The sequence below is a fragment of the Epinephelus moara genome, chromosome 5 (genome assembly GCF_006386435.1).
Source record: "Epinephelus moara isolate mb chromosome 5, YSFRI_EMoa_1.0, whole genome shotgun sequence".
In the NCBI taxonomy this organism is placed as follows: Eukaryota; Metazoa; Chordata; class Actinopteri; order Perciformes; family Serranidae; genus Epinephelus; species Epinephelus moara.
In genome coordinates this window covers 3015758-3032327 of record NC_065510.1, presented here as the reverse complement: position 1 = coordinate 3032327, position 16570 = coordinate 3015758, and the positions used below count along the sequence as shown (strand labels likewise).

The 16570-nt window shown below is 43.3% G+C and overlaps 2 protein-coding genes across 2 annotated transcripts in view; both read right to left on the bottom strand.

Annotated features, from left to right (window-relative positions):
* kif16ba (kinesin family member 16Ba) overlaps positions 1-16570 on the bottom strand; it is a 291583-nt gene that overhangs the window by 82979 nt on the left and 192034 nt on the right. The gene's annotated exons all lie outside the window — the stretch shown is intronic.
* On the bottom strand, positions 10182-15402 carry map1lc3c (microtubule-associated protein 1 light chain 3 gamma). The gene is made up of 4 exons (XM_050043834.1): positions 15265-15402; positions 15133-15188; positions 14944-15050; positions 10182-10492 (listed from the first exon to the last, which is right to left on the bottom strand). Exons 1-4 carry the CDS (start codon positions 15323-15325, stop codon positions 10330-10332), a joined length of 387 nt encoding a protein of 128 aa, XP_049899791.1. The 5' UTR covers positions 15326-15402; the 3' UTR covers positions 10182-10329.

The following is a 16570-nucleotide window of genomic DNA, read 5'->3' as shown; positions in this document are numbered from 1 at the left end:
GTTGTTTCTAATGTTTGGTATGACTAAGTCATGGTATGGTATGCTGTACATAATCACGGAAACTGTCAGTGTGTCATTCTGTCAGTCAGTCATTCTGTCTGTCCCACGTTTTTCTCCTCACTGACGTGGTCAATCTATGTGAAACTGCACATAGGCATTGAGGACTGGCATAGGTAGAAGGTGACAAAGCTACCAATGGCTATGGCCTAGTACAGTATTATTAATCCGAATCTGCAAAGTAACCAAAGTTTCAAAATAAAGTTGCTACACCCATCGAGGTAATGCTTTCCTTGTTTTCAGTGTTTGTTAGTATTTCCTGTTTTATTTTGATACTCACCGTTGTCTCTCGTTTCAGGGACTTCACTTCCTGCCCCCTGTGTGTTTCCCTCCTGTGTGATTACCTGCCCCGCCCTGATTGGTCTCACCTGTCCCTCATTACTTCCTCCCCTATGTATTTAGTCCACGTGCTTCGTCCTCAGTTGTTTGAGCACATGTTCCTGTCATCTTGTCCTCATGTTCTCTTGTGTTTGATCTGAACTTTGCATTTTTGTATTCTGCTTAAGCCCCCTGCCTTTTGGAAACCTTTGTTTGTATTTTTGGGCTGTTTTCTTTCTGTGCACCGACCTTTCAATAAAGACCTTGTGTTTTCTGAGTCCTCTCTTTGTCGATACCAGTCTGATAAAAGTACAATATTTACCTCTGAGACTCAGTGGAGTAGAAGTATTAAGTAGCATTAAATGGAAATACTCAAGTACAATTTTGAGGTACTTGTACTTAAGTGCAGTAGTTGAATAAATGTACTTAGTTACTCTCCATCACTGACGTCCTGACATGAGACTGATATCTCGTCTCACTCTCGCCCAGGCCGGCACATTTTCCAAAATATTAAACTCTCCCTTTCTGATAATTTGCTTTATAACTTTTGATTTATTCATCATTTTTATTAACTGTATCAGTGTGCAGTACTTGGATGGAGGCCAGCGCTAAATGGCCGATATTACTGGTCAGAAAGTCATAAATTGATGCTCGCAGGCTTCACTGACTTTGGGAAACTAAAGTGAAAGAATAAAAGTCTCTAATGTACAAGTTTATACTCCCTGATTTCCTCCCCTCTAAACTCCAGAGGCTCCCAGCGCTGTTAATTGATGAGTAAGACAAAACCCATTTCCCAAACGAGAGCGAATCCAGACAGGCGTAATGAGTGTGTGCGAGGCTGGGACCATTACAGCTGCACAACAACAGGCTTCATTAACTGCAGCGATTGGCTTTTCCAGAGTCCTGCGGTCACCGGCTGATTGCTGCAGGACATTAAGCAGAACCTCCGACTCCATTAAACAAAGTTTCTCTCCCAACAAAACAGATTCCGCCCTAACTAACCTTCTGACACGAATCAGTCAGTTCATCTGCTCTGCTGCCTGAGACTCACCTTTATTTAACCTGTTAACTCTGCTAATAAAATAACACCAGGCAGCAACAGCGAGAAATCAATTAGCTTTTTATTGGGCGTGTGTGGCTTCTTAAAGGAACACTTCACCCCCTCAGAGGATCATAATTACTCGCAATGTAACACGTTGAATTCATGAGGAGAAAACTTTGTTTTTCTCAAGTCTCCAGAGAAAATTCTCAGAAACGGCTCCACCCACTTCTCTGAGCCCGAGCTCATCTGATGACACTGAGGACGCATTCAAGCCGGCTGAAGATGGATTTCCGTTTTGGGTCCCGGCCAATCCATGAGCCGGGTTGTCTTCTTCCTCATGCTTTTTTTCTTCCTGGTCAGTGGTCGTTTCGGGCAATGGCGCCCACAAACGAGCAGCTGTTGTAATTGCGTGACGTTGTCCAGGCAGTTTGGTCCGCTTTGAAAAGTGCAGTGTGAAAGTGAACCGAACCAAATGAAGGTGTGAAATTTTTCGGCATTCCCCGCCCAATCGACCTGAGCCCCCTGGACTATCCTGGTGTGAATGCGCCCTAAGTGGGAAGTGTGTTGTGGTCGGACAAGTCCATCATGGACGTCAGGTCCTCCGGGCTAAAGAGGAAAAGGACCATCCAGATTGTTACCAGCTCAAAGTTCAAAGCCAGCATCTGTGATGGTGCGGAGGTGTGTTAGTGCCCATGGCATAACACGGCGTAACTTCACATCTGTGAAGGCTCCATAAATGCTGAAAGGTTGATACAGGTTTCGGAGCAACATATGCTGCCATCCAGACGACGTCTTTTTCAGGGACGTCCCCGCTTATTCCAGCGAGACGTGTTCCAACAGCGTGGCTTCATAGTGACAGAGTGCAGGTACCAGACTGACCTGTCTGCAGTCCACACCTGTCTCCCTGTGATATTCTGTCACGTTTATGTTCATGTGTTTGTGTCCACTTCCTGTTTTATTTTGAAATGTGTTCTCATTGTGTTTCTTTTACTTCCTGAGTTTTCCGCCTTTGTTGATTACCTCCTGTGTTTCACCTGTGTCTTGTTCCACTCACCTGTGTGTAGTCAGTAATCAGCTCCTGTGTATCTAACGCCCAGTGTTTCCCCACTCAGCTGCCAGTTTGTCGTTGTTGCCGTAGTGTGTTCATGCGCTCCAGCCTCTTCCTCACGTTTGATTCCCTGGTTTTTGACTCTGCTTGGATTTATGGACTTTGCTTCTTGTGTGATTTCCCTAAACAGATTTTTCTGCCTTCACTGACTGGCGTCACGTGTATGACCCCTGACCTCCTCAGTACAGATTTGGATCTGAAAAACTGTTCTTGGTGTTTGGTGTTTTTCTCTGCAACTGAGTTCCAGTGTTGTACTATAACATTACACTCCCACTGAACATGTGTGGAATATTATGAAACACAAAATACCACAGCAGAGACTGCGGACTGTTGAGACACTGAAGTCGTATATTAAGCAAGAACAGGAAAAAAATTCACTTTCAAAACTTCAACAATTAGTGTCCTCAGTTTCCAAACACTTAGTGTGTGTTGTTAGAAGACAAGGTGATGTCACACAGCGGTAAACATGCTCCTGTCTTGTCCCAACTTTATTCTAACATGTTGCAGGCATCAAATTCAGAATGAGTGTATAAGCCTATTTTATTTTTTGAAAAACAAAGTTTATTAGTTTGAACATTAAATATCTTGTCTCTACTGTATTCATGTAAATATAGGTCAAAAAAGATTTACAAATCACTGCAGTCTGATTTTATTCACGACTCTTTTGGAATCAGGGTCGTTCATATCAGTGATAACGGATCAAAAGTGAATCTATGAGATTTAATTTTAACATAACTTAATGACAAATGCTGGAAAATGAGTCTAAAAGAAAGGATTCAGATTTAAAATGCTCTCGAACCCAACTCCGCATATAAAAGGCTGTATGATGGCCGACTGATGAGTCTCTGTGTTTCCTCCTCAGTGAGGCAGCTGCTGGAGATTCAGGGGACGTAATCACTTTTGTTGATTCAATTACAGTTAATGGAGCGTAAACTAGCACCCAAACTTCTCTGCAACTCTGAGGAGCAAGTAGGATCCAGAGGAAAATAACACGCTGTCGTCAACTTTTCTAATGACGTCTGTAATGAAATCTAGGAAACGACTTAATCAGTGCGCGTCCCTTTCACAACAGATGAAACTGTTTCATGTTTTATAGCAGAGGGAGGGAGAGAGCGCCTCCTTATGGGCCTTTCAAAACAAGGGTGTGTGTTTTGGCTGATGGGTGAGTGTGTTGTAAACCATCAGAAAAGAGGTGGGTGTACCTGCGTTTATCTACACCGCTGATTACAAGCTAAAGTCCTGCATCGCAAATGTTACTGTAAAGGGACTCAGTGCAAAATTCAGGGCGTGTTATTTGTCTGCACAGACTAGCAGCTAACAGTGCTAACATAACATTAGCCCTTTTTACTCAGAGATGGCGCTAAAGGGTCGCTATGACGCCACTTTTTTACACTGCCTTTGCATTTCTACACAGACGGAAACAACAGCAGCATCATTCTGCTCCAGTGTGTGATTTTAGACACGTGCTGTATCCTGGAGGCAAAAGGGGCGTGAAGTGCAACACGATATCATCAGCCTCTAGTTCATTCATTCATTTTCCGTAACTGCCCACCCTGTTAGGGGTCGTAGGTGTGCTGGAGCCTATCCCAGCTGACCCAGCTGACCTGCATGTCTTTGGAGTGTGGGAGGAAAACAAACATGAACAGCTCACATCAGCACAGAAGGGCTCCTCCACCCTGAGTTTGAACCAGGAGCCCTGTTGCTGTGAGGTGCCAATGCTAACCACTGCACCACCGTGCTGTTATCAGCCTCTAGTGTGACATATAACTTACATGTCAGCAGCACTTTATAAACAATAACAATGGCATTAACATGTCAATAACAATCATTTACTGTACCTGTTGAGGTGCGGACACACCAAACCGACATCAAAGAACTAGCGGCGACGAAAGCCAACTGCTGCGTCGTCTACGTCGCCTCACGTCGCCCTGTGTCAGTTGCATTTGAACACACTACACGGACTACATCCGACGGCCAAGTAGCACGTACGTTCTGCGCCTGCGTGAGAGAGAGCGGAGTGAGAGAGTGGTACATCCTGTCAGCCGAGGGGTTTCCTATCTGTGCAGCCGAGCACCGCAGCACCTCCACGGACTATTACATCCAGACGGTCCCGGTGTTTCCTCCGCAGGCTCCACTTCACTCAGCTGCCCGATAAACCCGCTGCTTCTTCCCACTTTAACCTGAATAACAAACCAGGGCTCGGTGCTCCGGTTGGATCCAAACGGAGAGCCGGGGCTAGCTCAGAGACTAGCGGAGGCTAACTGGCTGTGCTTCCCTCCGGTCATGCTGCGGCTAACGCTCCGCTAGCCGCTCCCAGCTAGCTCCGGTTTGTTATTCAGGTTAAAGTGTGAAGAAGCAGCGGGTCTGTGGGGCAGCTGAGTGAAGTGGAGCCTGAGGAGGAAGCACCGGTTAGCCCGGTAGCGATCTCTCTCACCGACAAGCTCTGCCGCCGATTCAACATGCTCAATCGACCGAAAAGCCGCCAACGCCGAAGTGTGTGTTATATGGCAGCTGACCTCGTCCTCTGCTTGGAGGGTAAGGAGCTCCAAGAACTTGTTTTCCAAATTTGCGGACATTTTCAGCCGCTGTTCTTAATCTTCGAGTTAGCTGCTAACCGCTGCTAGCTGCTTTTGAATTCTCCCCATACACGTCCCTGAACCTGCAGCTGCAGCAGCACGGACACAGCCTTTGAACACTGGGCACCTGCTCTACCAGGTGAGCTACTCAGCACCCCTGGTTTGGCACTGTCACTATCTCCACTGCTGGCTTAAAGGCGAGACAACTCTATCCCTCCCTCCTATCCTGTGGTCATACCCTTTATAAAGAAGCGTCACACCTTGAACACTCAGTGTAAAAACAGAGCAACAGTGCTGACAGAGGAGAACAAGAGGGTGGGCACTATGCTTTCACGATGACGCCATCCTGATATCAGTGTTAACAACCAATAATATGTGGTGGAAGCCGTACCGTGTGACCACTACAAACCACAGAGGAGCTCCTATTACAACACACACAGACAGAGCGTGACTTCACTGTCTGCTCAGGACGCTGTTAGCTCCACTATATCTGGTGTAACTGTGGTTGCTGCTGCATTAATGCTCTGACTGTCACATACAGAACCTGTAAGTAAAAGTATGCAAGGACAAATAGTAAAGTACAGTACTTGAGTAAATGTACTCATTCCACCACTGAGGACAGACCTCACAGATCAGCTGGTTAGGAGGCAGCTCCTCTCACAGGTTATGTTCTTAATGTATGTCTGAACTCAAACATTTAAACTCTCTGACTGATGAACGGAAGGAGACTGTGTTCAGTTTGGCTGATCTCTGCTGCCACCTGGTGTCCAGAGAGACGAACAACTGAGGAATCAGTTCATCAGAAGATCAACTGAATCTGCTGTTTGTTAATTCAACCAGCTGACACCCAAAACTCCTGTCACATTTATTGTAACAACTTTGCTTGTGAAATCTGTTGTAGTAAAGTAAAATGTGCCAGAATCACTGTGTCCCACAATCCACTGCAGGAGCCTGTAGTCTGAACAGGTGAGCAGGTGAGACGAGTGACAAATGTAGCACTGCTGGGAATGCTGGTTATGAAGCACACACACAGTTCTAGGTGTATTTATATTTATCCATCAGTGTTTCTTACTGCTGCTTTTATGCTAAATCAACTTGCAGATGTCTTGAAGCAGATGGGCTACAGCAGCAGAAGAGCATCTCTGAAGCAACAACACCTTGTCCAACCTTGAAGCAGATGGGCTACAGCAGCAGAAGACCACACCAGGTGCCACTCCTGTCAGCTAACAACAGGAAACTGAGGCTACAATTCACACGGGTTTTCTCACCAAAACTGGACAATAGAAGATTGGAAAAACCACATTCAGATGGAAGCATGGATCCATCCTGCCTTGTATCAACGCTTCAGGCTGCTGCTGGTGGTGTAATGGTGTGGGGGAGATTTTCTTAGTACCAACTGAGCATGGTTTAAACACCACAGCCTACCTGAGTATTGTTGCTGAGTGTGTCCATCCCTTTATGACCACAGTGTACCCATCTTCTGATGGCTACTTCCAGCAGGATAACGCACCATGTCACAAAGCTCACATCATCTCAAACATGACAATGAGTTCACTGTACTCCAATGGCCTCCACAGTCACCAGATCTCAGTCCAATAGAGCACCTTTGGGATGTGCTGGAACGGGAGATTCTCATCATGGATCAACTGTGTGATGTCATCATGTCAATATGGACCAACATCTCTGAGGAATGTTTCCAGCACCTTGTTGACTCTGTGACACCATTAATTAAAAAGGGGGTCCAACCTGGTACCAGCAAGGTGTACCTAATAAAGTGGCGGTGAGAGGGTGTACTGTAACTAAAGCTAGGGGACATTTGGACGTTCAAACACATGTTAATAAACTCATGAATGGATCAGAAATGATGATCACTGTGGTTGGTTGAATCCAAAGAAGGCACAGTGTTAACAAAGGGACCCCAAAGTTTCTGAATGACTTTAAATACTTTAGATACATGTAGGACTTTTACTTGCAGTGGAGTATTTTTACAGTGTGGTATTAGTACTGTTACTGCAGTAAAGGTTCTGTAAGTGCTGCAGGAGGAAGACTGTGTGAACTCAAACTAACCTCGAGCTCAGGAGGAAACAGGGATTTAAGAAATATTAAGGTCATGAGTTCTTCATGTGACTTTTAGAGCCAACAAATGCTTCTTTTCTGGTTTGATATGGATTATGATTAAACAGAAGGATTTGGGTTTTATTATTTCATTATTCCTGACACTGTATTGACAGAGTAATATACAGTAAGTCCACCACAAGACCTGAGACAGATGCCCAAGAAAATATAAAGTTATATTTAACACTAAATCATTATGTTTGGATTTAATAACATTTAACAGGCTGATGTGAGGTGTTCATGTTTGTCTTTCAAGCACTTTATATTTTTATTGCCCAACATTTGATATATTGGAGCTTTTGGAAAAAACCTGCTTCCACGTTGAGTTGTGACTATTTTTTTTTTTTAACAGTATTTACAGAAACTGGTATTTCAATCAGGAGAAACAGAAGAATGAAGTAAAGATACAGACTATGAGTGTACAGATTTACAGGTGGTTTGTGCTGATTAAGTCTTTGGCCCTTTGTGATCGAGGTACATCTGAACAGCAGCAGGATAAATCCCCCCAATGCAGTCCAGACACTGGTGGTGGCTGATGACTCTGAGGCTGATGAGACGTATGAGGCTGAAGAGTCCTTACAGACTGGGTGGTGATGGGGAGGAGGAGGAGGAGGGCGCGCACGACTGCAGCAAGAAAGGAGCATATTTAAAATGAGGAGCTGTAAGATGATAGGCTGACACAGAAGGTGTGTCGCTGTGTAACTGATGATTGTGAATCAGCTGATGACTCATTTGACCTACGCAGACAATGACACCTAGAGATAGTGAGTGAGCATACGTGCAGGGAAAGAATCACAGAGTAAGAAAGAAACTTACAGCTTGAGCATGAAAAGTGTTGTCTTCCTGACTTTCTTCGCAAGAGCTTCATTTACGATGCTCCAATATGATATGAACGCAGCATAAGGCCCCACATCACCCAAAATAATGAGGTCATGCCCTCAGTCGTAGCCTTGACTTAACCATATTCCAGGTTTATGGACCTGCGCTTGTACAGCTCATTTCTAGTCATCTGACCACTCAAAGCGCTTTTTACACTACAATTCACATTCACCCATTCACACACACACATCCACGCACTGGTGGCCGAGGCTACCACACATGGTGCCACCTGCTACTCAGTTTTTACACATTCGAAATGCAGCCTGGAGGAGCTGGGGATCAAACCGCTGATCTTCCGAGTGGAGAACCGGCTCTACCTCTGAGGCACAGATAAATTAAGGTATAAACTAACTAATACACGCTATAAAACATTTGAAACACTTCTCTGGTTTCTATCAGTGTACCACACTTAATGTGCTGTGACTGCAGAGTATTCAGATCTCAAAAAGAAAGAACGACTGTCCTACTGTAGGGCAACACGGGTTATTGACAAATAAAATCAAACTAAACCTGCTCTGTGCTGGATTTATAACAAAGTTGTATAATCTGTGAACGGCATCAATTTCACTTTAAAATAAGAGTGTTTCTTTTCAGCGCAGCTTGTGAGTCACAAAACAGATATGAAGAAGGCTCTCACAAGTCTATCTGACACCACGCAGGAAACAAATGTAAGAAAAGTTCCCAAACGAACCCTTTAACAGAGCGTTTACCGAAAACACAGCCCAGCTGCTAACAGATGTTAGCATTGCACATTTCATATGTATCGCAACGATGTCTCTAGGTGACGTAGAGTATGAGCTGACTGTCTCATCAGGAGGCGGAGGGGATGGTGGGACACATACAGGTGAGACGCCGGCACAGCTGCAGACCAACAAACAAAACCAGTTGTGATGTAACTGCTGCGTTTGCAGCAGCTTTTTTAGGCATCAAATGTGGGTGTTTAGCAGCGACCTGTTGTTGTTGTTTCCTGTCGGGGTGGTGGCACAAAAATCAGTCATTTTTCTAAGCAAGGCATTTCTGTGTTTGCACCTGAGATAGTGACACGAAAAGCGTTTGTTACCCAGACATCACTGCGTTTCCTGCCAGGACAGTGCCACTGATAGATGTTTTGCCTCCACGCCAGTGACAGCTGTGGCCATTATGTTTTTGGGTTGTCTGTACGTTCATATGTACCATCACTGTGAACACGATAGCTCAAGAATGCCTCAAGGGAATTTCTTCAAATTTGGCACAAACATTCACTTGGACTCAACGATGAGCTGACTGTTTTGGTAGATCAAAGGTCGGGGTCACTGTGACCTTGTCTCTCATTTTTGTGAATGCGATATCTCAAGAACTCTGTGAAGGAATTTCTTTACATTTGGCACAAACGTCCACTTGGACTGAATTACAATTTTGTGGTCAAAGGTCACTGTGATCTCACAAAATAGGTTTTTGGCCATAACTCAAGAGTTCGTACACTAATTATGACAAAACCTGACACAAATGTCTAACAGGATAAAATAATGAAGGTCAAAAGGTCAAAGCTCAGCTTGACTGTGACATCATCATGTTCTAACATCATAGGCGTTTCTCAATACCAAGTACGCCGAGTTCGGACTTGGCAAGTTCGACTCGGGAGTATGAACTCCCAAGGACGGCTGCCATGGCCGCTGGTCTGAGAGAAATGCATTCTGGGATACCTGGCTGTCAAAAGTCCACACAAGTCACCTCCCGATGGAACGGGCAGAGCAAGTTCACATCCAGGCATTTGGACTGTACTTGGCTGGATGCGGACTTTGAGTTGGAACAGTACTTGGGCTGCGACTGATGACGTGTCACAAGTCCGCAAGAACTTGATACTTAAGGCAAAGGTTCAACTTATCTGCTACATTACGCAGAAATTTAACGTATCCATGGTTCGCTGAAATGTACAATGCCAACATTTATTCTGGAGACTGGGGAGGAAAACACTCCTGAACTAACCAACTTAAACTAAACAATTTGTAATGTAAAATAAATTTAAGAGCAGCCTTGACTGATGAAAACAGATGTTCGTGTGATCCTTCTGAACCAGCAGACTGCACCCGTTTATTTCTCATAGTTAAGATTTATTGGATCCACATACTTCAACTAAAATCTGTCTTTCACAATCAACATGTACAACAAATATTACAATATATACAAAGTATTTTTTTCTATTTACAGCAACCTTCATCATCTAATAAAATCTAAAGCAGGGAGCCGTTTGTGCGTCAGTGTCCGAACATCTCCTGCGAGGCGTAGGTCATGTAGAGGAAGCCGTCCTCGTCCTGGTGGTCTTTGTACACCTGAGCCATGGTGAGAGACATGCTGGCCAGCCCGCTGTTACTGATGAGCAGGTAGAAGGCCTGAGTGGGCAGCAGAGCCATCCTGTTCCTGAGAGACAAAGGACAGACAGCAGTCATGAATGAGGGACGTCCTGCAGACCGTCAGCTGCTTCACATACCTGCACCTCTCACATGTGACGCTGGTTCAGCACTAACGTGGTCGACTATTGTTTTATCACCGTCCACTGCGGCTGCACGCGTCAGCTGGCTCCAGATTACGCTCAGAATTCTGGGCATTTTAAGTGTTTGTGTTCACATCGGAAAATGCGAGAATGTTAGTATGCAGACTGAAAGTGCAATTTTTAAATGTGCTCGTGATGGAACACTGTCCCACAATGCATTGCACAAAGAAAATGAAACACTACACTGAACACAACAAAAACAGTACTAATGTGGAAAAACATCATGTGATATAATGATCTGAACACGAGGTTGAGATTAATCCAACAATAACTGATAGTAAATAAGCAGACGCCCGGCACACAAGAGGCTGAACTGCTTCTTTAATTCAACCTTCATTTGAAACGTTACGTTATTGGCTTTAAAATAAACTATCAGAATCTGCCAACATGCTTTTTCTTATTGTGCACAATGAATGAACATTATAGACACTGAACAGTATTATATGTCTCCACCTGCTGGTGGATGAATGTATAATATGATGTTAATTCCACCACAGACGAGACTTGATGATCACTAAAAATAGGAGAGGGAAAAAAAAGAGGTTATATCTGTATCAGCCCAATAAGTTGTTACATATCTGCAAAAATGTCAATATCCTGCATCTCTACTGAAATATTCATACAATGTCATGGTCAGGGATCGTCAGTTTACTCAATGACAGAAGAAGGGTCCGTTAACCCTTTGAAACCTGAGCAAATTGGCTTGACTGAATTAATGGCTTGATTTTAAAAATAATGAAAAAGCAAGAAAGTAATTCCTGATAAAAGAAAAAAACGACCCCAAAAATGAGCAATAACTTAGTAAAAAGATGAAACAAGAAAATGAGTAAAAAAGAACAAACAAGAAAAGTACCTTAAAAAATTATTATTACTCTAACATAATTTTAAAATGTAATTAGACATTTTTCCCCAGCTTTTTAAAAAAATAATTTTCTAAATCTATTCTTTTTTTTTTTGCAATTCATGGGACAATTCTTACCAACATGTTTCTGAAAGAAGTGGCACCAGTTTGCTCGGGGCTCAAAGGTTTAAATACTCGTCAACGGCTTCTGAGAGCCGCACAAGAAAAGTGACGTTGCTCCATGTTTCAAAGGGTTGAGGCAAAAGGTTGGGAATCACTGGACTACAGGCTGACATTTTTTGGGATTCCCAGATTCCAACGGGATGCGATGGCACAGAAAAGTGAGCGGGCAGGATGGGAATTATAACAATAGGTCAGTTTTTAACCAGTAAATAAGTAAAATATAGAGCTTCTCTCAGACATAGGTCACAAAGTAGTTCAAAAAGGCATCATACAAGAAAGGAAACAGATAAAGTGATGCGCAGCTCTGATATTAATAAATACTGTTTTCTTTCAGGAATGTGAAGGAGTCATTCTCCTGAGATTGGGACGGAGCAGGAGGTTTTTTTTGTGGGAGTGGGACGAGACAGTGTCACGCTCTACTCCTGACAGGTTTTAAATTACACTCACTCCTCCTTCCTTTAAAAGAAACATTCAGAATGAAAACATTTCTAATTTAAACTACGATGCAAAATGTCCGACTTCACTTGACCTGCAGGCTTCACGACACACTTTCATACTGCACGCTGATTGGCTCCAAACAAACTGATGTCACAAATCCTGCAGGTCCAACTCAGTGTTTTAACGCGAACTCTGAGAAATTTTCCTCCTTCAGCAGATTCATGTGGAAACAAACTCAGTCACTTCATAATTCAGTTAATTCCAGCGTCACAGTCTAACGTCTGGCAGCACGTCATATAAACGCCTGAACATCATACACAGTGTGCAGCAGTCAGCATGCAGTGTTGATCTGGGGCACAGTTAAAGTCTCGTGTGGTGAGAATATCATCAGATCAGACTGAAACGCTCTCATCTCTCCCTCACATGTTACATAATTGCTATAATTGAACCTGAAGCTGTAACTGATCCGAGAGCAGCCATCTGACTCGTGTCAGAAGACGGACACGTTTTTTTCTCCTGCACATTTTGTGCTGTGTAATCATGACCAAGACAGAATGAGGAACCTCACAGAAACCTGAAGAGAAGCAATGAAACTGAAAAGATTCAAACCTGAGGACCAGTAAAGCTCAGGCTGAAACCAGCTCAACAGATATTATTCACTTTAATATGACCAATGTGTATATGTTTTACCAGTTACTTATTTGACTGTAACCCTTCAGATATAATCCTGGTCCCCTCTAATAGCCTGGTTATGAAGGCCTGGTCCAGCCGCCCTGAGGTTCATTATTATAGAAGTCCTTTGGATGTGTAAACCTTTTTAGGGCCGACGAAACACTGACATCTACTAATGAAATAGTCCCCATAAAAACTCTAGAACCTGGGACCGGTTGCACAAAACACCTTAAGTTGTCCCCTTAAGTATTAAGGCTTACTTTCTTCTTAGCTGAGGGACTTACAGTTGCACAGAATCCCCTTTGTTGAGGAAAAACTTTGAGTCATTTACTGTGTTCAAAGAGATTTTACAGCTGTATAAGTTCATGGAGATGGTTTGTTTGTTTGGACTCACGCCTGTGACGCCTGTTAACGTCTCAAAGTTGGTTTACAGTTAAAGGAAAAATGGCAGAAGAAAGGAAGATATGAGGAATACAGTCAGACAGCACAAACTACAAAGTAAATCTGATCCCCAAATACCAGGAAACAGAAAACGACTCTAGGAAGAAACGGCAACAAAAATGAATTCAATCAAATCTAAAGTGTAAAATCAGAAACATATCCATCAGGTTCTCCTGGTCGCAGAACACTCCTCTCAGGGTGGTTAGTTATTTCTTATTTATTACCTTAAAGTCAGTCATGTTGCAGTTAAGAGTTAGAGGTACCTTAAGTTTGTTTTAACCTTGCTTTGGTTGCTAAGGTCTTTTGTGCAACAGTCTAAGGATTCCTTAAGTATAAGATCAAGACAAGGAGCAAACCATTAATACTTAAGTGAGCATTTTAAAAGGAAACCTTAAGGAGAAGACTTAAGGGTTTTTTATGCAACCAATTTATTTTGAGGAAACCTGAACTAGGACTTGGTGTTCTGTGCCAGCGGCCACTGTAGATCATCATTTTCAACTTCCATTTACCTCCCCTTAAATAAAACAGAGGGCAGACGTCCCAAAGACAGCATGATAAATACATCAAAACTCTCTGCATACAGAGATAAGAAACATAATTCTATAAGTGAATTTAAAAAGGTGCATATTGACCTGAGAAACATGTGCTTCCATGCAGAGCTCAAATTAAACAGTCTATTACAAAGCTGTGTGACATTAAGTGAAATATGTTAATGGTCCATTTACTTAAGAGTAAAGAGGTTTCTATAAGAGACCAGAACACGACTGAATTTTCTGACACAGACAACGAGGAGAAAATCTGAAGTGACTGTGTCGAAGTTATCAGACGTTCACCACATGATGAAGAAATTAAACTTTACATAAGGCAGACTGCTGCACCAGAAGTCCAGAGAGATGACGGGGAACTCTCGTCTCACTGACTGTTTGACCTGTTTAAAGACAGATTTGAGGACTTATGGACGGACTGACAGGGACACACCGTCCGTCTGCTGTGTAAGCATGACCAACAAACATCTGAGGAGCTGAGGACTCACAATGTTCAGCTTTCAGCATGATGCTTGGTGTTTATATTAGCTTAACATTTCCAGTAATTAGCCCCATCCCTACATCTGATAACTCACTAAGTGACCCAACAGATCTTTAAGTCTCTGCTACACTTTAAGGTAAAACTTGTCAGTAAGATAGCAAACGTATCACACATAAAGACATTTAAAAAAAACTTAACTTTGCAGTGAATATCCTTAAGATTTTTCCCCTTAAGAAGCTTTAAAGTTAAAGGAGACATTTTCCCCACAATAAATCACACACTGTTCTTGAACTGAAACAGTTAATTGATAGGCAGATTAAAAAGGGGTCTACTTAATAACAACTGTTGAAGCTATTTGGAATACAAACGAAGGGAAAATTATAGTTCCAGCTTTTAAATTGTGATGATTCGCTGCTTGTCTTTGTTTTATGAGACAAATATATTTGAGTTTTGGAGGGTTGGTTTGACATTAAGAAGCTGTTTCATGCATTATCACCATACTCTGACCTTTTAAAAGACTTAGACAATAAAACACATTAAACTACAACAAGAATAATCTTTAGTTACATCACTTCAAACTAAAATATTAAAACCGCACTGTTCCAGCAAATAGTCATATCCCACATGCCTGCAGCATCATGCCACACACCCCTGCCTCACATTACAGCCTGATCTATTTGAGATGTGCTGGGACAAACACAGAGAGGTGAACTTTACCTGATGATGGTGACAAACTGAGTCATGGTGAGTTCATGCGGCACCAGGAACTTGGTTTTATCCAGCGGAGGCAGAAACTTCTCCCTCTCGTACCGCTCGATTATAACCTGCGAGCACCCGTCCGACAGGTGAGGACACACATCATCACATGCAAAGCTTCACGCTGACACATCTCTGCAGAAAACTCACCGGGATCTTGTTGGGGAACTTGAGCCTGATGCCCGCCACTTCTTGTTTCCGTGTAGCTGCAGAGAAAATAAACACCATCACATATCTGTCGAGGTCCTGAGAGAGTTACTGACAGATGTTTGAGACATTTACCGAAACTCTTCCTCTGTTTGAACGGTTTGTTCTGCAGCTGGGTTTTGTTGAACGGAGGCATGCTGTGTGTGTGTGAGAGAGAGAGTGTGTGTGTGTGCGTGTGTGACGGAGGAAGCAGCAGCAGAGAGAGGCAGAGGAGGCTGAACATGAGTCTGAGCCGAGCAGCAGTTAAATAGAGGAGAGGCGGCTGTGGCGCATCAGCTGATTAGCACATGGCCGCAGACACAACGTGAATCATCTGCGGGTTTAATCACATTAGAGCCCGCACAGAGACACACACAGAGGGGGGACAGAGGCCCCACTGCCCCACACACAGTGTTCAAGTTACAGTAGGGGAGGCCGGGGTTGGTTGGCACACCTTTCACTCTCAGAGTTATTTCTCTGGCTGAATTTATGTTAGACCAGTGGTTCCTAGTTGGTGGGTCGCGGTCCAAAAGTGGGTCTCGTGTCCATTTTGAATGGACCGAAAGTGACTCGCAAATGTGGCACAGGTCTTTTATTTTGAAGTGCTGTTTCATGGCCAAACGCAAGAATAACTTTTTAAACTTTGGACCTTGAACTAATGACTGTTAGACTATTCTCACCAGCAGCAAATGAAAGGTTAGGCTATGACTAATATGTGTTAATGTACACAAATGTTTTCTAAGGGACTGTCCTTGCTGGGGTGTGATGTTTTGTTTTTGACTCTCCCCAAAGCTACAAATATTTTTCATCCTCACTGTGACCTCGTCACATGTCCATGTTTGGTCATGGACTTTCCACGTCCACACATGACGTCCAAGGTAGGGTGACCATATTTTGATTTCCAAAAAAGAGGACACTCGGCCTGGCCACGACATAGCCTACTTAAATGATACTCGCAGTTTACTCAAAGATGCCTCATAATTTTAATATATTTAAAGTTTATATGTATGGATAGAAAATTCAGTTATATTACAGAATAATATCTCTCAAAGACAGAAATTCAGATAGGCCCCAATAGATAGGGGACACATACACACATTAGAGTGTGGCTACCCGATGGGCACTGTTATTTACTTGACAACACCTGAACACAACACACACACACACACACATTGGCTGTTTGTTTCTACCTCTCTGCCGCCCGCCTCCGCCTTGATTAAACGCTGAAAATAAAATCAAAGAGGGAGACAGGTTTCTCCTATTTTATCTTATTTTGTTATATTTCTCCCTCTCCCCTCGCTGGTATCTTATTTTGTTATATTTCTCCCTCTCCCCTCGCTGGACCTCCCGCCGCCCGCTCCCGTCTCAAACACGGAGGTCTCCCTCTCCGCAGAGCACCCAC